Source organism: Echinops telfairi, unplaced genomic scaffold, assembly GCF_000313985.2.
Source record: "Echinops telfairi isolate 266 unplaced genomic scaffold, ASM31398v2 ScPeMD7_8;HRSCAF=38, whole genome shotgun sequence".
Classification (NCBI taxonomy): domain Eukaryota; kingdom Metazoa; phylum Chordata; class Mammalia; order Afrosoricida; family Tenrecidae; genus Echinops; species Echinops telfairi.
In genome coordinates this window covers 8,871,609-8,890,551 of record NW_022103905.1, presented here as the reverse complement: position 1 = coordinate 8,890,551, position 18,943 = coordinate 8,871,609, and the positions used below count along the sequence as shown (strand labels likewise).

General features: G+C 48.3%; 2 protein-coding genes across 2 annotated transcripts in view; one reads left to right on the top strand and one right to left on the bottom strand.

Annotated features, from left to right (window-relative positions):
• The first annotated feature begins 2,567 nt into the window (after positions 1-2,567).
• On the top strand, positions 2,568-16,310 carry USP50 (ubiquitin specific peptidase 50). The gene is made up of 7 exons (XM_004709507.2): positions 2,568-2,620; positions 5,614-5,808; positions 6,211-6,406; positions 7,738-7,950; positions 9,824-9,966; positions 13,103-13,235; positions 16,037-16,310. The coding sequence occupies exons 1-7, from the start codon at positions 2,568-2,570 to the stop codon at positions 16,226-16,228; spliced, it is 1,125 nt and encodes a 374-aa protein (XP_004709564.1). The 3' UTR covers positions 16,229-16,310.
• A 949-nt stretch (positions 16,311-17,259) lies between these two features.
• The window catches only part of USP8 (ubiquitin specific peptidase 8), a 68,723-nt gene continuing 67,039 nt past the window's right edge, over positions 17,260-18,943 (bottom strand). The window contains exons 18-19 of the mRNA XM_045286452.1: positions 18,237-18,369; positions 17,260-18,071 (exon numbers count right to left, since the gene is read on the bottom strand). Coding sequence (XP_045142387.1) covers positions 17,886-18,071; positions 18,237-18,369 — 319 coding nt within the window. The 3' untranslated portion in view covers positions 17,260-17,885. The remainder of the gene's footprint in view (positions 18,072-18,236; positions 18,370-18,943) is intronic.

Sequence of the window (18,943 nt, the reverse complement as noted above, 5' to 3'; positions counted from 1 at the left end):
CGGGTTAATAACTGATACAATAACTGGTAGGAATTCGAGCTTGGAAGTACAATGAAGGAAAAGCCAATAGAGGGACTTGCTGCATGCCACATTTCGGACAGAGAACATTCTGAATGAATTTTCTTCTTCACAGTGAAGAGTTTATGAAGGAAGACAATGTAATTGACATCAGAATGCTCACCTGTCCTATAAACAAAAAGCCAAACTCATGGCTATTAAGGTGATGCTGACTCATAGTGACCCTGTAGGACAGGGTAGAACTGCCCCTGTGGGTTTCCAAGAAACTACTCTTCACAGAAGTAGAAAGCCCATCTCTCCCCCAGCACCTGAAATATAGGTGGTGATAAAAGGGTATAAAAGTTGTGCTTGCAAAAATATATACTGATTCTTGACATTGATATTACAGAGACTTAAAGTATAGGTAACCCTTCTAGGTATCTGTGGTAGTTACATAATTGCATGTCAACTTGATAAATAGAGTGACGGGATGGAGTTTAGCCTATCAGGTCACAGCCTGATGATGCCTCCTGGTGGGTATGACCTTCTCGTGAGGATTCTGGGAAATTCCTCTCCTTCTCCGTGGAAGAGGGCCACACTCTCCCTCTGCTTCACCTTGTGAAGAAGCGTCAACAGTGAAGAACCACGTGGATACCCTTGCCAGTGCTGAGATGCTTCCACCACCACTGGATCCACCAGACTTTTCACCCACCGGCCTGTGATCTTCCTGCATTCGGCATCATTTCATGTGCTGCGTGAGTCTGAAGAAGAATTTGTAGACTAGTGTGGGGCAGATGGGCTAATATCGGACTTATGGACTTGATCTGGACTGAGCTGGGATGTTTTCTTGATATACACTTACTCTTTGATAATAAAGCTCTGTTTCTCTAGTCAACCCGGACTAACAGTATCTAGTGGTGCTACAACAGAAATACCAGAGGTGGGGAGTTCTAACAAACAGACATGTATTCTCTCACTTTTGGTAGGTTGAAGTTCAATATCTAGACACCAGCTCAAGGGGCAGCTTTCACTGTTGGCTCAAGAGAGGATTCTTGTCTCTTTTCAACATCGCTGGGTCCAGTGTTCCTTAGAGACCTCCTGCGTCTTGGCTTCAATCTTCCTCTGGTTGGGGAGGTTCATACTGCAGGGACATGGGGTCCAAAGGACCAACTCCCCTCCTGGCTCTTCTTTCTTGGTGGTGGGAGGTCCCTCTTTGCTTGCTTCTTTCTCCTTTAGCATCAAGTCAATGCCAACACATACCAACCCTATAGAGCAGGGCAGAACTGCCCCCATGAGTTTCTGACACTGTCACTCTTTATAGAAGTAAAAAGCCCCATTTTTCTCCAGCAGAGCTGCTGTTGGTTTCGAACTGCTGACTTTGCAGTTAGCCACCACAACCGCCACCCCCAAGGGAGCTTCCCCTTCCATCAGATCCACCCTGGGACCTCATCGAGGGTGTTGCCTCCCTAATCCCCTTGGCCTCTGATGGGCTGATCACATCGGCTCACACCATGAGGGATGATTATATCATTACCTATTACATGACATCACAAACTGCTGGGAATCATGGTGCTTAAGTTGCCACATTTCAAGGGGGGAGGGGCACAATTCAATCCAGGGCATTCTACTTTGGCCTCCCCAAATTCATACCCTTGCCACCCCTTCACTCCGTCATATCATCCTGAAGGTCTGAGTCAACTTGTACGTCCATTCTCCATCACTCCAACTTTCAAACAGACTCACAAGAGACTTCCAAAGCAATCGAGCATCCGGGGTGCCCTTTACCTAGTCCTGCCCCCTATCCCTCCCCAACATCCTCTTAGCTGAACACGGGACACTGCAAGGAGCGAGAAAGGGGGGTTGACACCAGAGTTTAGAAGATAAAACAAGAGTGTGTTTTGCTTTGTGAGGACATCTGTAAGTTGGCGATTACCTGAGAATGGGTGATTCACGAGGAGGCCAGGGCCTTCTGGGGGAGGGCAGGAGAGAAAGGGGGTGGAGGGATGGTCATCTCTAGTAGACAAAGGCTCGAGACAAGGATGAAGGGAAAGAAGTTCGTTTTGATCCAATGTCCCTTGGGGTTTGCAAGCAATGAGCCCATGTGGCTGCGGGAGCCCGTGGAGTCCGTTCCAAGTCACAGCGAAGCCACGCCCAAGAGAAGAGACGGGCCATCGTTGCCGTGTTCCAGCCCGTCGCTGCAGCCCCGTGTGTCAATAGATCTATATTCGCTTTAATTAAATATATGTTTTTAACTTAATGAACAAACTGCCTCCCCGAGTGTTGGTCCCGGGCGCCCAGCAGCCCTGAGCGCAGGCTGGGTCGTTCTGGGTAAACTGGGTGCATGGAGGATGGAATGGAGGGTGAGTGGCGAGGATTGTGAGTCACCGAGGGCTCTAACCTGGAATGGTGGCTGGGCGCAGGTGAAAAACCCCAGTCTGCCGCTGCTGACGGGCGCGGAGCGGCCCGAGGGTTTAACACGGACACGGAAGGCTCGCTCGGAGAAATGAGGTCGCCAAGACCGGGCGACGTTCCCGAGTAGATGTGCCAGTCCGGCCGGCGGCTCGGGGACAATGACTTCCGAAGGGCCTTTCCAGGCCGACGACTTCGGAATCTACTACATCCTGTGAGCGGCCTCCCGGTCCCCTGCCTGGCCAGAGAAGCTCCCTGGGGCAGAGGGCAGTCAGGACCCCGGGGGGTGGCCCAAGACAGGCAAGCATTGATTTGGTGGCTAGGGGTAAGGGGTACCTGGCTTTCCTACAGTGCCCCACCCCCCGGCCCCGCCCCCGTGACAGAGGGATGGAAAAGGGGGGTGGGGACAGCCACGGCCCAAGCTGGGTGTCCTCTGGGCAGCCACACACAGCGGACCCTGGGGACTTGCTGGTCAAACACCGTGTGCCCATTTCCCTGGATGCCCCCCAAGGCAGGTGGGCTTGTTGGCTGGTGTTAGATGAGAAACGGGCAGAGGCGCCAGAGCCCCTGGAACTGGTAGGTGGCCTAGTCAGGACTCTATCTGAGGTGGGCTTTTGACTACATCGAACCCCGTTCTTGTTCTCATGTTCTCTGGATGAGGTCGGGGGATGGGCCAGCACGGGACTTCAGCATGTTTGTGGGAAAATGGAATTAAAAGTTATCCATGAAATTTTAAAAAATCCAAGGGGGCGGGGCAAAAAAAGGAAATTTTAAAAAATCATTTTATTGGGGCTCATACAACTCTTATTACAATTCATCCATCCATCCATTGTGTCCATGAAATTTCTGATGCCCCTCCTATGTAGGTAGATAGGTGATAGACAGGAGAGAGAGAGAGAAGTGGATGGATGTGTGGTTGTCTATTTATGTGCTCGGGTGGTTAAAGAGCTCACCGGAGAATCTAAAGTTCAGCAGTTCTAGTCAACTGCCTGCTTACCCGGAGAAGGCTGAAGGAAGCACTCTGATTCCCTGAAGGTCTGTAGTACTGGAAAGCATGAGGCAGAGTTTTCTGTGGGGTCTGTATGAGTCTGTGTTAGTCTGGGTAGACTAGAAAAACAACTTCATAGACACTCGTGTGTATAGGAAAAAGCTTTATATAAAGAGTAATTGTACATTAACAAAACATCCTAGCTCAGTCCAGATCAAGTCCATAAATTCAATATTAGCCCATATGTCCAATACTAGTCCATAAATTCCTCTTTAGACTCACACAACCATGCAATTATGCCGAATGCAGGAAGATCACAGGCCAGTGGGTGGAGGGTCTTGTGGATCCAGTGGCAGTAGAAGCATCTCAGCCTTGGCAGGGGTCTCCACATGACTCTGACAGCTCCCAGGGCCCTGGCTGCATCAGCATAGCTCCACATGGCTTGTAGTCAGGAATGTCTCGCAGGGAGTGAGCATATGTCCTGCCTCCAGCGAGCTATTATCTCCTTAGCACCTCCAAAAAAGGTCATCAAGCTTTGACCTGATTGACAGGCTAGACTCCACCCCTCCACTCAAGTCTCAAATTGACAACAGATTATGTAACTACCACAGTCAGAATTAACTCCGTGGCACTGGGTTTCATTACGCTCTCAATATACACATGAACGTACTCTTGAAGAGTACATTTAATATGAAATTAAAAAAGCAAAACTCATAGCCATCCAGATAATTCCAACTCATAGTGACCCTGTAGGATAAGCAGAACTGACCCTGTGGCTTTCCAAGGCTGTGCATTTTTACAGAAGCAGAAAACCTCATGTTTCTCCCTCGGAATGGCTGGGGGGTCCGGACTGCTGACTTTATGGTTAAGCAGCCCAACAATAACCCCCCACGCCACTAGGGTACATGTGCTGTATAAACGCAAATAGCTCAGATAGCTATTCCCTCTTTCTACATAGACATCCCATAGCATGTTAGCACAGGCAGGTGACCAGGCCATTTAAATGTGAGTCCTCATCTGTAAGAAGGGACTTAAAAATACTTGTATCTGCCCCATAGAGTTATCGTAGAGAATAAATGGGTAAATGCATGTTAAAACTCATAATGTATTAGGCTGGGTGGACTAGAGAAACAAATCCAGTGATACTCATCTATATGTGTAAGAAAGAGCATTATATCAAGAATTAATTTGAGTTCAAGAACTTCCCCCACCCCCCAAACAAAAAAAAACAGAAAGAAAGAAAGAAAGAAAGAAAACATCCCAGCTAGTCCAAAATCAAGTCCATAAGTCTGGTACTAGTCCATAAGTCCCTCTTTAGACTCACAAAGCCACATGTAATGATGCAGAATACAGGAACATCACCTGATGGTGGGTGCAAAGTCTTGTGGCTCCAATAGCCAGGGCTCTGGAAGCAATCAGGGTCAACCAGCAAGAAGGTGAAAGCAGAGATGGGGGGGTATGCTCCCAGGACTCTCCATTTGAGAAGGCCACACCCACAAGGAGGCACCATCAAGCTGACCTGATTGACAGGCTAGACTCCACCCCTAAACTTTTATATATCTTCAAGTTGACAGGAAATTATGTAGCTACCACAATAACCCAAACCAAACTCGGTGCCATCCAGTCAGTGCTGACTCATGGTTACCCTACAGCACAGAGTAGAACTAACTGCCCGTGAGTTTCTGAGACGTTCACTCTCTGCTGGAGGAGAACGCCTTGTCTTTTTTCAGAGGATCTGGCTGGTGGTTTTGAACTGCTGAACTTTCGGACCACAGCCCAACTCAAAACCACTCTGCCACCACACCGCTAGGCCTCTTCACAAACACCTAATGTCGTGCCAGGCTTATCGAATGCCAGCAGGTGTTCAAATCAACTCTAGTTACTGTGGTTAATATTGTTACTGCTAATAATAATTTGTTTGCCCAGCAGACGAGAACCATTGCTGTTTACATTTTTAGTCAAGTGATTCTGGGACTCTGAGAGGCATCTGGTCCTCTTGCTTTGGTTTTAAGAATTAGCCTTTGTCTTTGATCTGCTTGGCTGCAGTACCTGGTCACATCATCTAAGGAAAAGGTTTTAGACCCTGACGTCAGAATATGGTCCAGGGGAGAAAGTATGCTTGAGGACCATCCTATTCAGAGCGCCTCTCGGTTCCATAAGGCGAAGGGGCTTGTTCTCATTTTCGTACCTTTTGTTCCCTCGGATCGCCTGCCTGCCAGCGCGGAATGTGCAGATAACTATGGCTGCAGGCCAGCCAAGCAGGCCAAGGAGCGCCAGCCCCACGCACAAGGCGTGACGGGCCTGCGGAACTCGGGCAACACGTGCTACATGAACGCCATCCTGCAGTGCCTGTGCAGCATCTCGCCGCTCGCGGAGTACTTCCTCTCCGGAAAGTACATCACCGCCCTGCAAAAGTAAGCCGGCGCGCACCTCCCCGAGGGGCAGTTAGGGTACCACTCCTCCTGTGGCCCTCTGAAGGGCCAACCAAGGCAGCAAGGACGGGATGACCCTTTACGCAGAGGTAAGCACGGGCTTACCTGTGCTTACTGATGAATCTGTAGAGACTCCCTTTCCTACTGAACCGTGCTAGAAACAGGTAAGCACTGGCTTCCGTGTGCTTACTTACTCGTCTGTAGTGAACAGCTGCAGAGGTTCGTTTCCCCACAGGTGAGGACGTAAGCACACGTTAGCCCGTGCTTACCTGGTGGCTTTAGGGCAGCGCCCCCCTGTCCCCGAGGGCGCGGCCCGGGCGGGTCCGCTGGGTCCCGGCCTGTCTGCGCCCCAGCCGCCCGGACACGCGCCCCGCGACCCTGCAGGAGCTGCGGGGAGGTGGCCACGGCGTTTGCCTACCTGATGACGGACATGTGGCTCGGAGACGCCGACTCCGTCTCGGCCGACATCTTCCGGTCGGCTCTGGGGAGCCTCTACCCGGCGTTTCTGAAGAGGACACAGCAGGACGCTCAGGAATTCTTAATTTACGTCCTGAATGAACTTCACGAAGCTCTGAAAAAGGTACGTGGAATAACGACCCCCGCTCCCCCAGCCTCTTCTCTGGGGGGCAGATCGCCAGGCCTTTCCTCCGAGGCGCTTCTGGGCGCACCCGAACATGCAACCTAGCAGCCAAGTGGAGGCGCTGCTTGAGCCTCTGGAGGCTTCACCTCGGACCTCGTTCTTTGCAAATACGAACTGCATGGATTCTTTTCTTTTTATGAGCCTAATCAGGAAATCACTTTTAAAAAAGGTATCCCTCGTGAGACCTTAACAACTTGAGACACGCTCGGGTACCTGTAAGCCCACAGCAGTACGAAGCTCAGGACTCGGTTCCAGGGTGGGCCTATCGGTGGCAGGGACAACCTTTGGTGGGGTGGGGGTGGGGGGTCCTTCCTTATGAAAGCCACTGCCTTCAGGTCTGGGGGGCCGAGGCAGTGTCCTTGTGCTTGCAGGCTGCTCGCCTCACCCCTCCCATCCGAGCAGCACCGCGCCCCCACATCACAGCCGGAGCGGCTCCTTGGCCTCCTTCCCAGGCCTCGATCCAGCTAACGCTTTTATGAATAACAAGACTCATGGCAGTTTTTAGGACTTTCTTTTCTTTTAGCTGCAAGGGAGGCCGGTGATCAGTAAAAATCCCGTCAGCTGCCCTATGCAGCCCATCTGAAAGAGCCTCCTAGCTTCCTAGGGCGTTAGGTCAGCATCGGGTGGGAGACCTTGGCAGCAAGGAGGGACCGGAGAAGTCTGTAAACGGAGAAGCCTGTAAACGTGAACACATGTGCCCAGTTTCCCATGACAGCTGCCTGTGGAACTGCGGTGGGTGGGGTGTCTCGGTGCAGTCGTCTGAGGCTTTGAAAAGAGGGTGTGCTTCCTGGAACGCTGGGTGAGCTAGATTCAAGGCAGACCAGGAGGCTAGTGGCGGTGGTCGAATGGAAGATTTTGGAAAGTCTGTTTTCTAACGGTCCGAGGAGAGGTGACCTGCAGGCCTGGGAGGGAAACGTCATCGTTCCTTTACCCCACCTCTAGATCAGACTGTCCTTCCTCACTTTTGACGCTAGGCCCCAGAAAAGCTGGCTCCAGGCCACCGAGTCCTGTCCAGGCGCCGTGCTCTGTGGGGTGGGAGTGGGTGTGGGGCAGGGGTGGGGAGTGGGGGTAGTGCTGAGAGTCAAGGTGCCCCCATTTCTCAACATCATCAACCCACGGTAACTCAGAAACCGCACAAAACACACTCTCTGAATCCCCGTGAAGTGGCTTCTGATACCAGTGTAGGAGGGACAACATCCATTTTGTTAAACTTTAAAATATCCCCCTCCTCCTCCTGCTCATCGCCGGTGTTCCTTGGGGCTTGTCCCTAGGTTCGGAATCACCACAGAGCACTCGGGATAGGACCTACTCAACGATGCTGCAGGAAGGTGGTTTCCAGGGAGTCCTCCGTCATCACACGGCTTTTTGAAGGGCAGCTCAACTACGGGATCATCTGCTTGAAGTGTGAGAACTGCACCCACAAGAACGAAGTCTTCACCGTCCTCTCCCTCCCCATCCCCACCGAGTACCAGTGCTCTCTGCAGGTAGGACGCCCTGCCCCGGGACCCTGCCCGCCTCTTGTCTTGCTCCCAGCCTGGGTCCTCTCTGCATGATTGCCTCCAGTGTTTTCCTTTGGGAATGTTTTTAAAAAGGAAGCTCACCACAGTCTTGTGGAAAAGAGACATACTAGCCAAAAGTCATTTGTAAAACGTATTCAACAGAACGACCTCTTGGGAAAATAGGTAGGATGTAAGTAGTCTATTGAGATGGTTTGTTGGAGATGGTAATGAGATTTTTTTACAAAAAAAAAAAGTGTGACCCTCCCCTGCCCCAGTGGTCTACAGCTCCCAATTATCAGTAGATACAAAAGATTTAGACTTTTAGTCCTGAGCCTCTTATAGCTTAGATTGAAGTCTAAATGTGAAATGTGAAGTCTAAATGTGAAAAGCCCATCGCTTCTCGGCTAAGATCAAGTGTAAACGTGAAAAGTCTATTGCTTCTCGGCTAAGATCAAGTGTACACATCAAAAGTCTAAAGCCTGGAAGGTGTTGGAAGGGGAGAGTAGAATGCAGAGCCTGGTGTGGGGGGAGCGCAGGCAGGGGAAGGCAGGGAGCAGCTAGGAGACAGGAAGCAGTGTTTGCTGGCAGCTGATCCAACTTTATAAAGTTTCCTCCTTCGTTATGGTTTTCCCGTGACCGTTTCCCCAAACCAGAGCTGGAGAACCGAAGACCACCGTGCCCCCAGGTCCCCGCTCCGTTCTCCCTCACGTATTGCCTGAGCTGAATTCCCAAGACTCTGTAAAGGGAGCTGCTGCGGTCATCTCTGCTCCCCTGGGTCTTTAGGGTAAGGGCTTGTGGGGCCTGGGACGTGGCCACCTGTAGGATGTGCTGTGGTAGTCGAAGGGCTGGCTCTACCAGACAGAAGTTAATTTTCTCCCAGATTAGAAGGCTAGAAGTCTGAATTCGGGGGCCGACTCCCTGTGAGCTCTGAGGAGGTCCTCATGGGAACTTCCACTCCTGGGCAACCTACACGTGGTCTGACTTCTCTTGTGTCCGCTCTCGGCTAGCTTCCATTTAATCTGTCTTACGTTGGCTCCAACGTGGATCATGTTTTATTAATGTAACAAAGGAAACCCTTTGCCAGACGGAAGTATAATCACAGGCATCGAGGTTAGCGCTGACAGCTTATCAGTGCGTGTCACTTAGCTCTTGGGGACCTGGGATCTGATTTATCTCTGTTCTACTGTCTTCTTCACTATCTCGCTATTATTTAATAAATCATTTTACTGGGGGGGTCTTACAGCTCTTATCACAATCCTTCCATCCATGTGCCAAGCACATTTGTAAATTTGTTGCCATCATCATTCTGAAAACATTTTCTTTCTACTTGAGCCCTTGGTATCAGCTCCTGTCTTGGCCCCCTCCCTCCCCCACCCTCCCGAACCCCTGATAAATTATAAATTGTTATTATTTTCATCTCTTAAAACCTCCGCTGCCTCCCTTCACCCACATTTGTTCTTTGTCCCCACCCCAACCCTGTCATTCTCATGGCCTTTCCCAAAAGACTAAAGCTGTGACCACTTCTCAGTCACCAGGCCCCTTTGGGAGCGCGAGATAAATAACCCGACAAAGCCACCGGTGTCATGGAAATCGCAAAGTCAATATTATTCTAGAAATCACCGAGAAACTGGAAGGTGCTGATGCAGACATGATGCAGACAGGTCATTTCCGTCGTCCAGTGCGAAGGGAGGCGTCTACTTGGCCAGGCGGGTTTTCCCGCCCTGGGATCTCCCGGAGTGGACGTGGACTGAGCCTTGGAGGATGGCGTCGCCAGGCGGCCCCGCAGTTCCCATGTGAACAGGAGACAGGCCTCAGAAGGTTCCCGGTGGTCACGGGATGTTCTTCTTTTTCTCAATAGGACTGTCTCCAGTGCTTTTTTCAGCAAGACACACTGACCTGGAACGACCAACTCCATTGCTCCTTTTGTGAGACCAAGCAGGAAGCAGCCGTGAGGGCCAGTATCGCCAAGGCACCCAAGATCATTGTTTTTCACTTAAAAAGGTAATGGATTCGGGCATTCCCTACTCACATGTGCAGGTGTGAACAGGACTGAGCAGGGGCCGTCAAGATAAATGCTGGTCTAGTGACGCCACTTCTTTGGTTTTTCAAACGTGTATGCATGGACAGAAATGTATCATTGGGAAATCGGTGAAGGTGACATTCACCACGCCCTCCTTGCACCAGTGCTTAGCCTCCCTGTGTTTCATGTTTCCGTCCCTCCCTTAGTTACAGAGGGGTACACGATCCGCGACCAACTGGATCTGAAAAGAGTCCCAGTAGGTGGTTTTGGATAAAGTGGGCGAAAAGTGTAGAAGAAACTCAAAATCATTAAACAAACAAACAAACCCAACAACAAACACAAACCAGGCTTCCTGGTTAGCCAGAGACTAGTGGGACTCCTGCATCCCCATAGCTCAATTTCAGCCAATTAATAGAGAAGTCCTTGAGGGGAATAACAATACTAGGGCCATACCCACACCTTAGAATGATCATACTTTGGAGATCAAAGGGGCGGTATTTACCCCAGAAAAAAATTCAGAAGGGTTAGGAAAATCACAATGGAAACAGGAAACACAAGGATAAAGTGGGATAAGTGACATTAGATTGTGGGGATTGGAATAAATGGCATGAAACAAAAGGTGTATGGATTGTTTAATGGAAAACTGGTCTGTAGACCTTGGTTATATCCACACACACAAACACACACACACACACACATCTCCCGTGAGTGACCCCACTCTTAGGGATTCTGATCCCATTTTACTTTTTACATTTTCCCTAGCCTTTCAATCATGAAAGCTTCAAGCCCACTGGAAAATTGAAATATAATACAGACCCATGCTCTTCAACAGTTTATAACGCTTTGCTATATTTCTCTCTCTGCCTCAGTTTCTCCCCTCCTCCCTTTTCTTAGCTGAACCATTTGAAGTTCAGATACAGGCGCCATGGGGTTCATGCTGAAATATTCCAGCATGCATCGCCCCAAAATAAGGACCTTCACCCACACAACCACACCGTTGCCATTCTCTGAGATGTATATTTTAAGTTTAATCATTTTATTGGGGGCCCTTACAGCTCTTATCATAATCTACACATCATCCATTGTGTCAAGCACATTTGTACATATGTTGCCATCATCATTTTCAAAATATTTTCTTGCTACTTGAGCCCTTGGTATCAGCTCTCTCTCCCCCATGAACCCTTGATAATTTATGAATTATTTTCTTATTTTACATCAACTGCTGTCTCCCTTCATCCAGTTTCTGTTGTTTGTTCCCCTTGGGGGGCAGGTAGGTTATATGTTGATCATGATAGATTCTCCCATTCTCCCCCCACCTTTCCCCTACCCTCCTGCTTTTGATACTCTTATTATTGGTCCTGAGGGATTTATCTGTCCTAGATTCCCTGTTTCCAGCTCTTATCTGTAGCAGTGTACATGCTCTGGTCTAGCTGGATTTGTAAGGTGGAATTGAGGTCATGATAGTGGGGAGGAAGCATTTTGGAACTAGAGGAAAGTTGTGTTTCTTCGGTGCTATACTGCACCCTGACTGGCTTGTCTCCTCCCTGTGACGCTTCTCTAAGGGGATGACCAGTTGCCTACAGATGGGCTTTGGGTCTCCTCTCCATCCCCATCTCATTCACCTCAATAGGATTGTTTGTTCTGGGTTTTCTGGTGCCTGATGCCTGATCCCATCAACGCCTCATGATCACACAGGATGGTGTGCTTCTTCCATGTGGGCTTTGTTCTCTGAGATATTTCACCATTTCTTATCACCCGCAATAAAGTAAAAATAGATTCCCCTCCCCCTCAAAATGTCTCTTAAAACTGTATCATTCCTTTTAAAACTTCTATCTAGGATCCAGTGAAGGACCATACATTCCATTTGGCAGTCAGCTTTAAGTCTAGAAAAACCACTTTTAATCACATTTATTGCGATAAAATTCACATGCCACGCCACTTATCCAATTAAAGTTTACAGTTCCAATGGTTTTTAGTATATTCAGATGTGAGCAAGTTTAGAACGTTCCCATCACTTCACAGTGAAACCCTGGACCCTTTGGCCACCACCATTGTCCACTGTCCGACTCTTCCCGGGCCCCAGCCCTAAGCAACCCACTCTGTCTCAGTAAGAGTTCCCTATTCTGCACTTTCATCATGTGAATGAAATCGTAATAGTAGGTGAACTTTCATGACTGGGTTCTATCTTATTTACCTTTAAACTCTTTTTCCCAGCGCACCCATCGCAGTCCCTTTAATGTAGGACAGAGTTCTTTCCATTAGCTTGGGGTATTTTTCAACTAGCGGAACGAACCTTAGAGGTTCCCCCAACTTGTAGCACGTACCGTGACTCCCTTATTCTGAGTGAAAAATCCTGATTGAGTGGCTATGCCACATGTTGTTTCTCCACTTGCCTGCGGATGGGCTTATGTCTTATTTTCCCATTTTGAAAAATGCTGCTATGGATACTCATAAATAGTAACGATTTTAACCCATTCGTTTTTGAGAGGAAGTTTTCTTCTTTGAATAGCTCAGGCTCAATCTACTAATTTCCCTGCCCTGGACCTGAATCAACCCTTCCTCCAGAATGGGCAGACTTGCTTCAAAATAAGAGCTCACTGGGTGATTCTGCTGTCAGCTTACAGGTGGCTGTGCCTTCTGACCCCTTTAGACAAGCACAGCCTGCCGTTTTCACAAGATTTTCTCGTATTAAATAAAACCTAAGAGCTTGAAAATAGGACACTGCCAAGAAAGCCTGGGGTGAATCAAGCCGAGGCGGCAGCTGGGCCAGCTTAATTAGAATAAACGAATAAACAGCCTCTGCAAAGCCAAGGCCCCGGAGGGTGTGGGGCCCTGCTGGCTCTGTCCTTTCGCTCTTCCTCTCTCCCCATGCCCAGCTGGGAGCCTCGTGTGACCCACATGGTCCCCCTGCCCGACTCAAGCTCTCGGCCCACTCCAGTCTCGGTTACGGTGAGGCATTTGCATGTGGCTCCTAAGTGTGCTGGCACAAAGGGGAAACAGGCATTTTTGGACACAATCTTGCCCAGAAATTACTCTGAACCGTAGCTGGTGTTTTGTAGTTCTTTGGACTTTGAGTGGTTCACACACGTACTTTCTGTTTTACACGCGTACCCCCAGGTTCCAGGTTCAGGGCACAGTGAAGAGGAAGCTGAGGGCAGACGTTCATTACCCACTCACCAACCTGGACCTCACGCCCTACATCTGTCCAGTGTTCCGGAAACAGCCGAAATACAACCTCTGTGCAGTGGTGGTGAGTAAGATCCTGAAGCTATTGTTCAAAATACAATTGTAAAGAACCTTAATTATCTGCTTGAATACCCACCCAGCCCTTCTCTCGCTCCCTGGATCCTCCCACCCGCCTTTGAAAACAGAGCCGGCAAGCACCTTGTTTGCATGTGAAACACTAAGAGCCACGGATGGGTAAAATGCCCTGCTCACTGCCTGTTCACTTTTGTGCCACGTCTGTACGCTTGGCTGATTTTGCTATTCTGCTGCTTTCCCTTGGGATAAAGATGTGCCTTTTTATTCCCATAAAGATTTACAGCCTCGGAAGCCCACAGGGTCAGTTCTACTCTGTCGTGTGGGGCCACTGTCAGAATCGACGGTGGCCGGGAGTTTGCCTTTCCTTCTCTCTATAAAGCAGGCACCCCCAACACTCCCTTCTGACTCTCTGAGACCCAACAGGGCAGAGAACTGGGTCCTCGGGGTGTGTGTGTGTGTGTGTGTGTGTGCGCGCGACCTTGGAACGGTGACTGTGTGTGTGTGTATCACGACGGCGTTCCGGGTCTTTTGTTCCACAGGCTTTGCGGTTTTACCCAAACTGTTTCTCAATGTTTTTTCACCCCTACAAAATGAAATGATCTGTACAGACTCACTGGCATTAGGTGTTCGTTATCTTTTTCTTATTTAGTTTTTTCATCATGTTTTAAACTATCATTCTTCGTGCTCGCTTTATCCATTCTTTGTCTTATCTGGGATTGACCTTTTTCCCTTCATCAGTCTTGCCAAAGGGTTATTTTTTTAGCAAGCTGAAAGAAGCTGCTTATGGCTTGTTAGTTCCATTATTCGTTATAGCTCATTTGTTTTTACTTTATTGTCTTCCTTTTACTTCAAGTTTACTGTATTTGACATACTTGTTATTTTGAGGTGCATCAGAACAACTCCAAACATGATTTTTCTCTTTGTTCTTGTACTTTTGATATTGATTCCTAACTTAATTGCATTTTTCTGGTCAGAAAATATGATCACCACGATAGTCTTTGGTAGATGTTGATCCGTGCTGAGACCCATGCTCAGTGTGCTTGAAAACAATTTTAAAATGAAACTTCTGGGTTTCTATTTCACTCCATAAAAATATACATATATATGTATATATATATATTTAAATCAATTTATTGAGGCTCATATAATTCATCACAATACATAGATCAATTGTGTAAAGCACATCTATACATTTGTTGCCCTCATTATTCCCAAAATTCGCTTTCCTTTTGGGTTCCCGGAATCAGCTCATTTTCCCTTTTTCCCCTCCCCCTCCCTTCCTCCTCCCCTCTCCCCCATGTACCCTTGATAATTTATAAATTATTATTATATCTTATATGACACTGCCCGGCGTCTCCCTTCACCTACCCCTCTGCTGCCCGTCCCCCAGAGAGGAGGTTATATGTAGCTCCCTGTGATCAATTCCCCCTTTCTATAGCCCCCTGCCCTCCTGGTTTCGCCACTGTCACCCCTGGTCCTGAGAAATTCATCTGTCCTAGATTCCCTGCATTTCCAATTCCCATCTGTACCACTGTGCATCATCTGGTCTAACCAGGTCTGCAAGGCAGAATTGGGGTCCTGGTAGCTGGGGGGAGGAAGCGTTAAGAACTAGAGGAAGGTTGTGGGTTTCATTATTGCTATACTGTACCCTAAGTGGCTCATCTCCCCACTACCCCTCTGCAAGGTATGTCCAGTTGTCTAGAGATGGGCATTGGGTCTCCATCACGCGCCACCCTCATTGATGAGGATATGATCCCCCCCAATATATATATATTTTATGTTCAAATATTATGTACTAACAAGCTCACTTGCTTCTTTAATGACTAAAAGAAGTATTTAAAGATTGTGGTTTTTGTCAAATCTAGTAATTCTATGACTTTTATCTGCAGAATTTAGGTGTGTGATATTATTTGTAGTGAATTGTTCCCTTTATCATTTGGGGGCTCGGGGGGACTCGCCTTCCTTTTCAACATTGCTTCAATCCTGGAACTAAGAGACGTAAGGGTGCAGGCTCAGGGCTGTAGGGAGGATGGAGCAAGGCGGCCCTAGGAAATTTTCAGGGCGCAGCCCTTTCTCGCCCTAAAGAATGCGCAGGTACATTGTCATGGTGGAAAACAGCAGTACAACTTGGCAGGCCTGTTCCCCACCAGCGGAGTTTTCCATTTTCTTAGAACTCCTGGGTTATCATTCTGGTTTCAAGAATAGCCCTTTGGGAGCCCCAAAAGCCACGTCCTACAGTCTTCCGAGCTGACCCTCTGCCTTCAGTTGAACCGGTGCAGCAGATGCCCGTGGAAGCCATGGTTTGGACTGGATGGCGGTGTTGAAGGCACCGTCACAAGACAATGTCGAGCACTTGTCTGTGACTCTCCCTGGATCACAGACATGTTGAAATATGAATCGTATGGAATAAACATGGACAAGTATGATATGGAACCCTAGAAGCAAAACCTGATTTATCCTTGTATACGAGGGGGCTTTAAAAAACTGATGGAAAAATGAAACGGGATGGAATTCCCTCACACACTTTATGAAGTCTACTCAAATGTATGTGCTCAGTAAATTTAATTGATGGACATTAGTGAGAGGCTAAATGTAGATGATTAAATAATCAACAGGAAGAATATGACAGCAGTTCTAGTGATTGAAAGCAATCTGGAAGTCAGGCTCTATGTATGTAAGAAGTTATCCTCTCTTTAATTTAGGCTAAGGGACAAATATGAAAAATCCCTTGACCTTACCTTTCTTGTTCTGGGAGTTTGCACACTAAGCCTGGTATTGCTCTTCCCCTAGAACCATTTTGGTGACCTGGACGGCGGCCACTACACGGCCTTCTGCAAGAACTCTGGTACCCAGAGCTGGTTCAGCTTTGACGACTGTCGAGTCAGTGAGATCCCCAGCACTGCAGTTCAGACGTCCACAGCCTACCTCCTGTTCTACAGCTGCCAGCCCTTCTCCAGACCCGTACAGAAGCGCAAGCCCTAGGGAGGCGTTTCCTGACGTCTGCAAACAGCAATCAGAAACTGAGAGCTACGTTTTACCTTGTCATTAAACTCTTGCAATGTCATTAAAATCATGCTTTCTTTTCTTTTTTTCATATAAAGTCTCTGGCATATTATGAAACCTTTACACAGAAAACGAGGGGGGCAAAAACCCTTTACACAGTGGTCTGGCTCGCTGAACAAGGTCCTGGGAAAGTGATGCAACGCTAACAGGCAGGGCCTTCAAGCCACTGCTTAGTGGGGTGGATTTCTAACACCAAATTTCTCAGCGATTATACAAACATTTCCTGAGTGAATTCTCTTACAAAAGTATTTCACGGAGCTGGCCCCAAACTATTTTTGTTCCATTGGTCTCTATGGCCCTAAAACTGTACTGAGGAGATTTCATTGATAAACTCATTTTGTTCGGAACCTACAAGTCTTAGACTAATTGCAGTGCAAGAAGAATTCTGAGCTGCACAATTCAAATCCCTTCTTTGCATCGTCTCCCTGAGGGCTCACTGCTGGTGACGTCCCTCAGGAGCACTTTTAGGGCCTGTTTTCACGGAGTGATTTAACGACTCATCCGTAGCAATGAGCGCCCATGGGACCTGCTCAAGTGTGAGTTCCTTTGTGCCAGTAACGCCTTGTGTTGTCACCAGATGGTTCATAGTGTCATCCATTCGGCAATGCTGCCTGGCTCCTATCCCGTTATCACGCCAGTCCTAAGAACCTTTCTGCCCTTGAGACAATGAACCCGTGGGGTACGTTTCTAGACCTTATTCTGACCTCTCGATCTGAGAATCCCAGTGTGCCCGTCAGTTCTGGCGTCAAGGGGAAGGCTGAATGGCAGTGAGCCTTGAAGGAAGCTGTGAACCAACGTAGTGGGTACGTGCTAGCGAGGGTGAGCGGCAGGTTCCTCTGCACTATGTTGTTGGACCACGTAACATGCAGGACAGAACACTCCCAAGGGTTCAAGCCATCTTTCTCATTAGGACTTTAATGTAGGTGTAAATGAAATTCTCTTTTAAAAAATTAAAGAAAAGTTTCCTTTTATTTTTTAGAATAAAGATTTAGTGCACAAATACAGCCCAAAGCCAACAGAAAAATAACTTTGCCCTGCCATCTCCCTAAGAGAGCACTGCGGGGACTCCGAATCGGTCAGGAAAGGAGGGAACACAAAGCCGCTCTGGACTTCCCGGCGGTCCGCCCCGCTGTGCTGTGTACGTCGAGGGACGTGCAAGTGTGCAATGACTATCGACGCGCACGCGCTCCGTCTCCTTTACAGCCTCCACTGGCGCACAACTGATCAAGCTGGGATTCAGAAACGGGATAAGGCCATCACAGTAGAAAGGAAAGCGCAGAGATACAGTTTTTAGACCAAGAGGATAATAATGCTTACCTACGTAATTGTTTAACTTTGGAGCATCCTAAAAAAGTTGTTTCCGGATAAATGGTACCTGTAAGGGTTGTTTACTGCAATACTTGCTAGCTGTTACTCGTCAGTTTTCTTGATATTAGCACTGACCTGAAATGTGATAGCTACACAGCGCCTGCTGCCCTAGAATCCTTCTAACCGGCCAGCATCGCTTCCCAGTTATCTGGGTAAGATCGGAAGCGCCGGGGCTGGCCTTTTAGAGATAACCAGCTCACCGCCTCTTCTAAGTGGCTGCGTCGGCCGCTCGTGGTCCCAGTGAAGTGTAAAAGAGGATGTAAGCTGCCGAGGACTTCACGGAGGACACAGAGATGTCAGACACTTCGTGATCGTCAAACTTAAACCACCGCTGTCTGGCTGCGTTTCTGCAGTAGGCCGTGTAGTGGCCTCCGTCCAGGCCTCCGTAGTGGTTCTGTGCCAGAGACAAAAGGCAGGGCTCAGTCCAGACGGAGTTATGTTCAGTATGCCACACCTTCAAAGCTTCCTGCTGTTCTTACTCTCCGAGGCAAGGAATCACTTTAGATGCTGGCTTTGCTTAGGGGAAAAAATGAAGGACTTAGTTTCGCGGGATACTTACTGAAACAGAAAACAGGTTATATTTCTTCAGACTGTTCTTCGGACCAATAACATACTGCGACAAGTCAAGATGTTCCAATGGGAAGTCCACCGACGTCTGTAATTTCTGCTTCCACCTGCCATCATAGGAAAACCTGCAGAGCAAAGCATACCAGGTTTACTGATGACACTGGATGAGCCCTCCCTCCCTCCCTCCTCATTAACTCGGGACTTCAGGCAGGACCGTCAAAGCCACTTCAGATACAGATTCAGAGTTTTACTAGAGGAGGGACTTGATAAAGACTTTTGGTTTCATTTTTACTTTACAAAGGAGGGGACTGAGGCGCAAGGTGTAAAACGACTCGCCCAATGTGGAAAAGCATGAGTGGCAGGGGTAGGAGCGAGGTCAGGAAAAGGCCATCCACGGGCCAAATGCAAGTGCTAGGTGAGTCTTCCACCACAGGAACTATTTGTGGAGCTTTCTTCGAAGCCCCGCGTTCATCGTGCTAATCGGAAGGAAGCGGAAGAATGAATGAGAGCTGCTCTAAACTTAAGATTGTATTTTTGAGGGAATATGAGCCAGAAATTTCAAGCAGGTAAAAGAGGGGCAGAAATAATGGTCACCCATTATTCTGGCAGATTCCACTCCTTTTAAACAACAAAATACTTGCATTTTTATTGGTACAATATAGCTATTAAAAATCACGTAGAACTAGTTTTGAAAAATTG

Excerpts from the sequence above, each read along its gene's own strand:
- USP50 (XM_004709507.2), top strand. The coding sequence starts at position 2,568 with ATGACTTCCGAAGGGCCTTTCCAGGCCGACGACTTCGGAATCTACTAC. Across the intron at positions 2,621-5,613 it reads TTCGGAATCTACTACATCCT|CGCGGAATGTGCAGATAACT; the intron begins GTGAGCGGCCTC and ends CCTGCCTGCCAG. Across the intron at positions 6,407-7,737 it reads TTCACGAAGCTCTGAAAAAG|GTTCGGAATCACCACAGAGC; the intron begins GTACGTGGAATA and ends GCTTGTCCCTAG.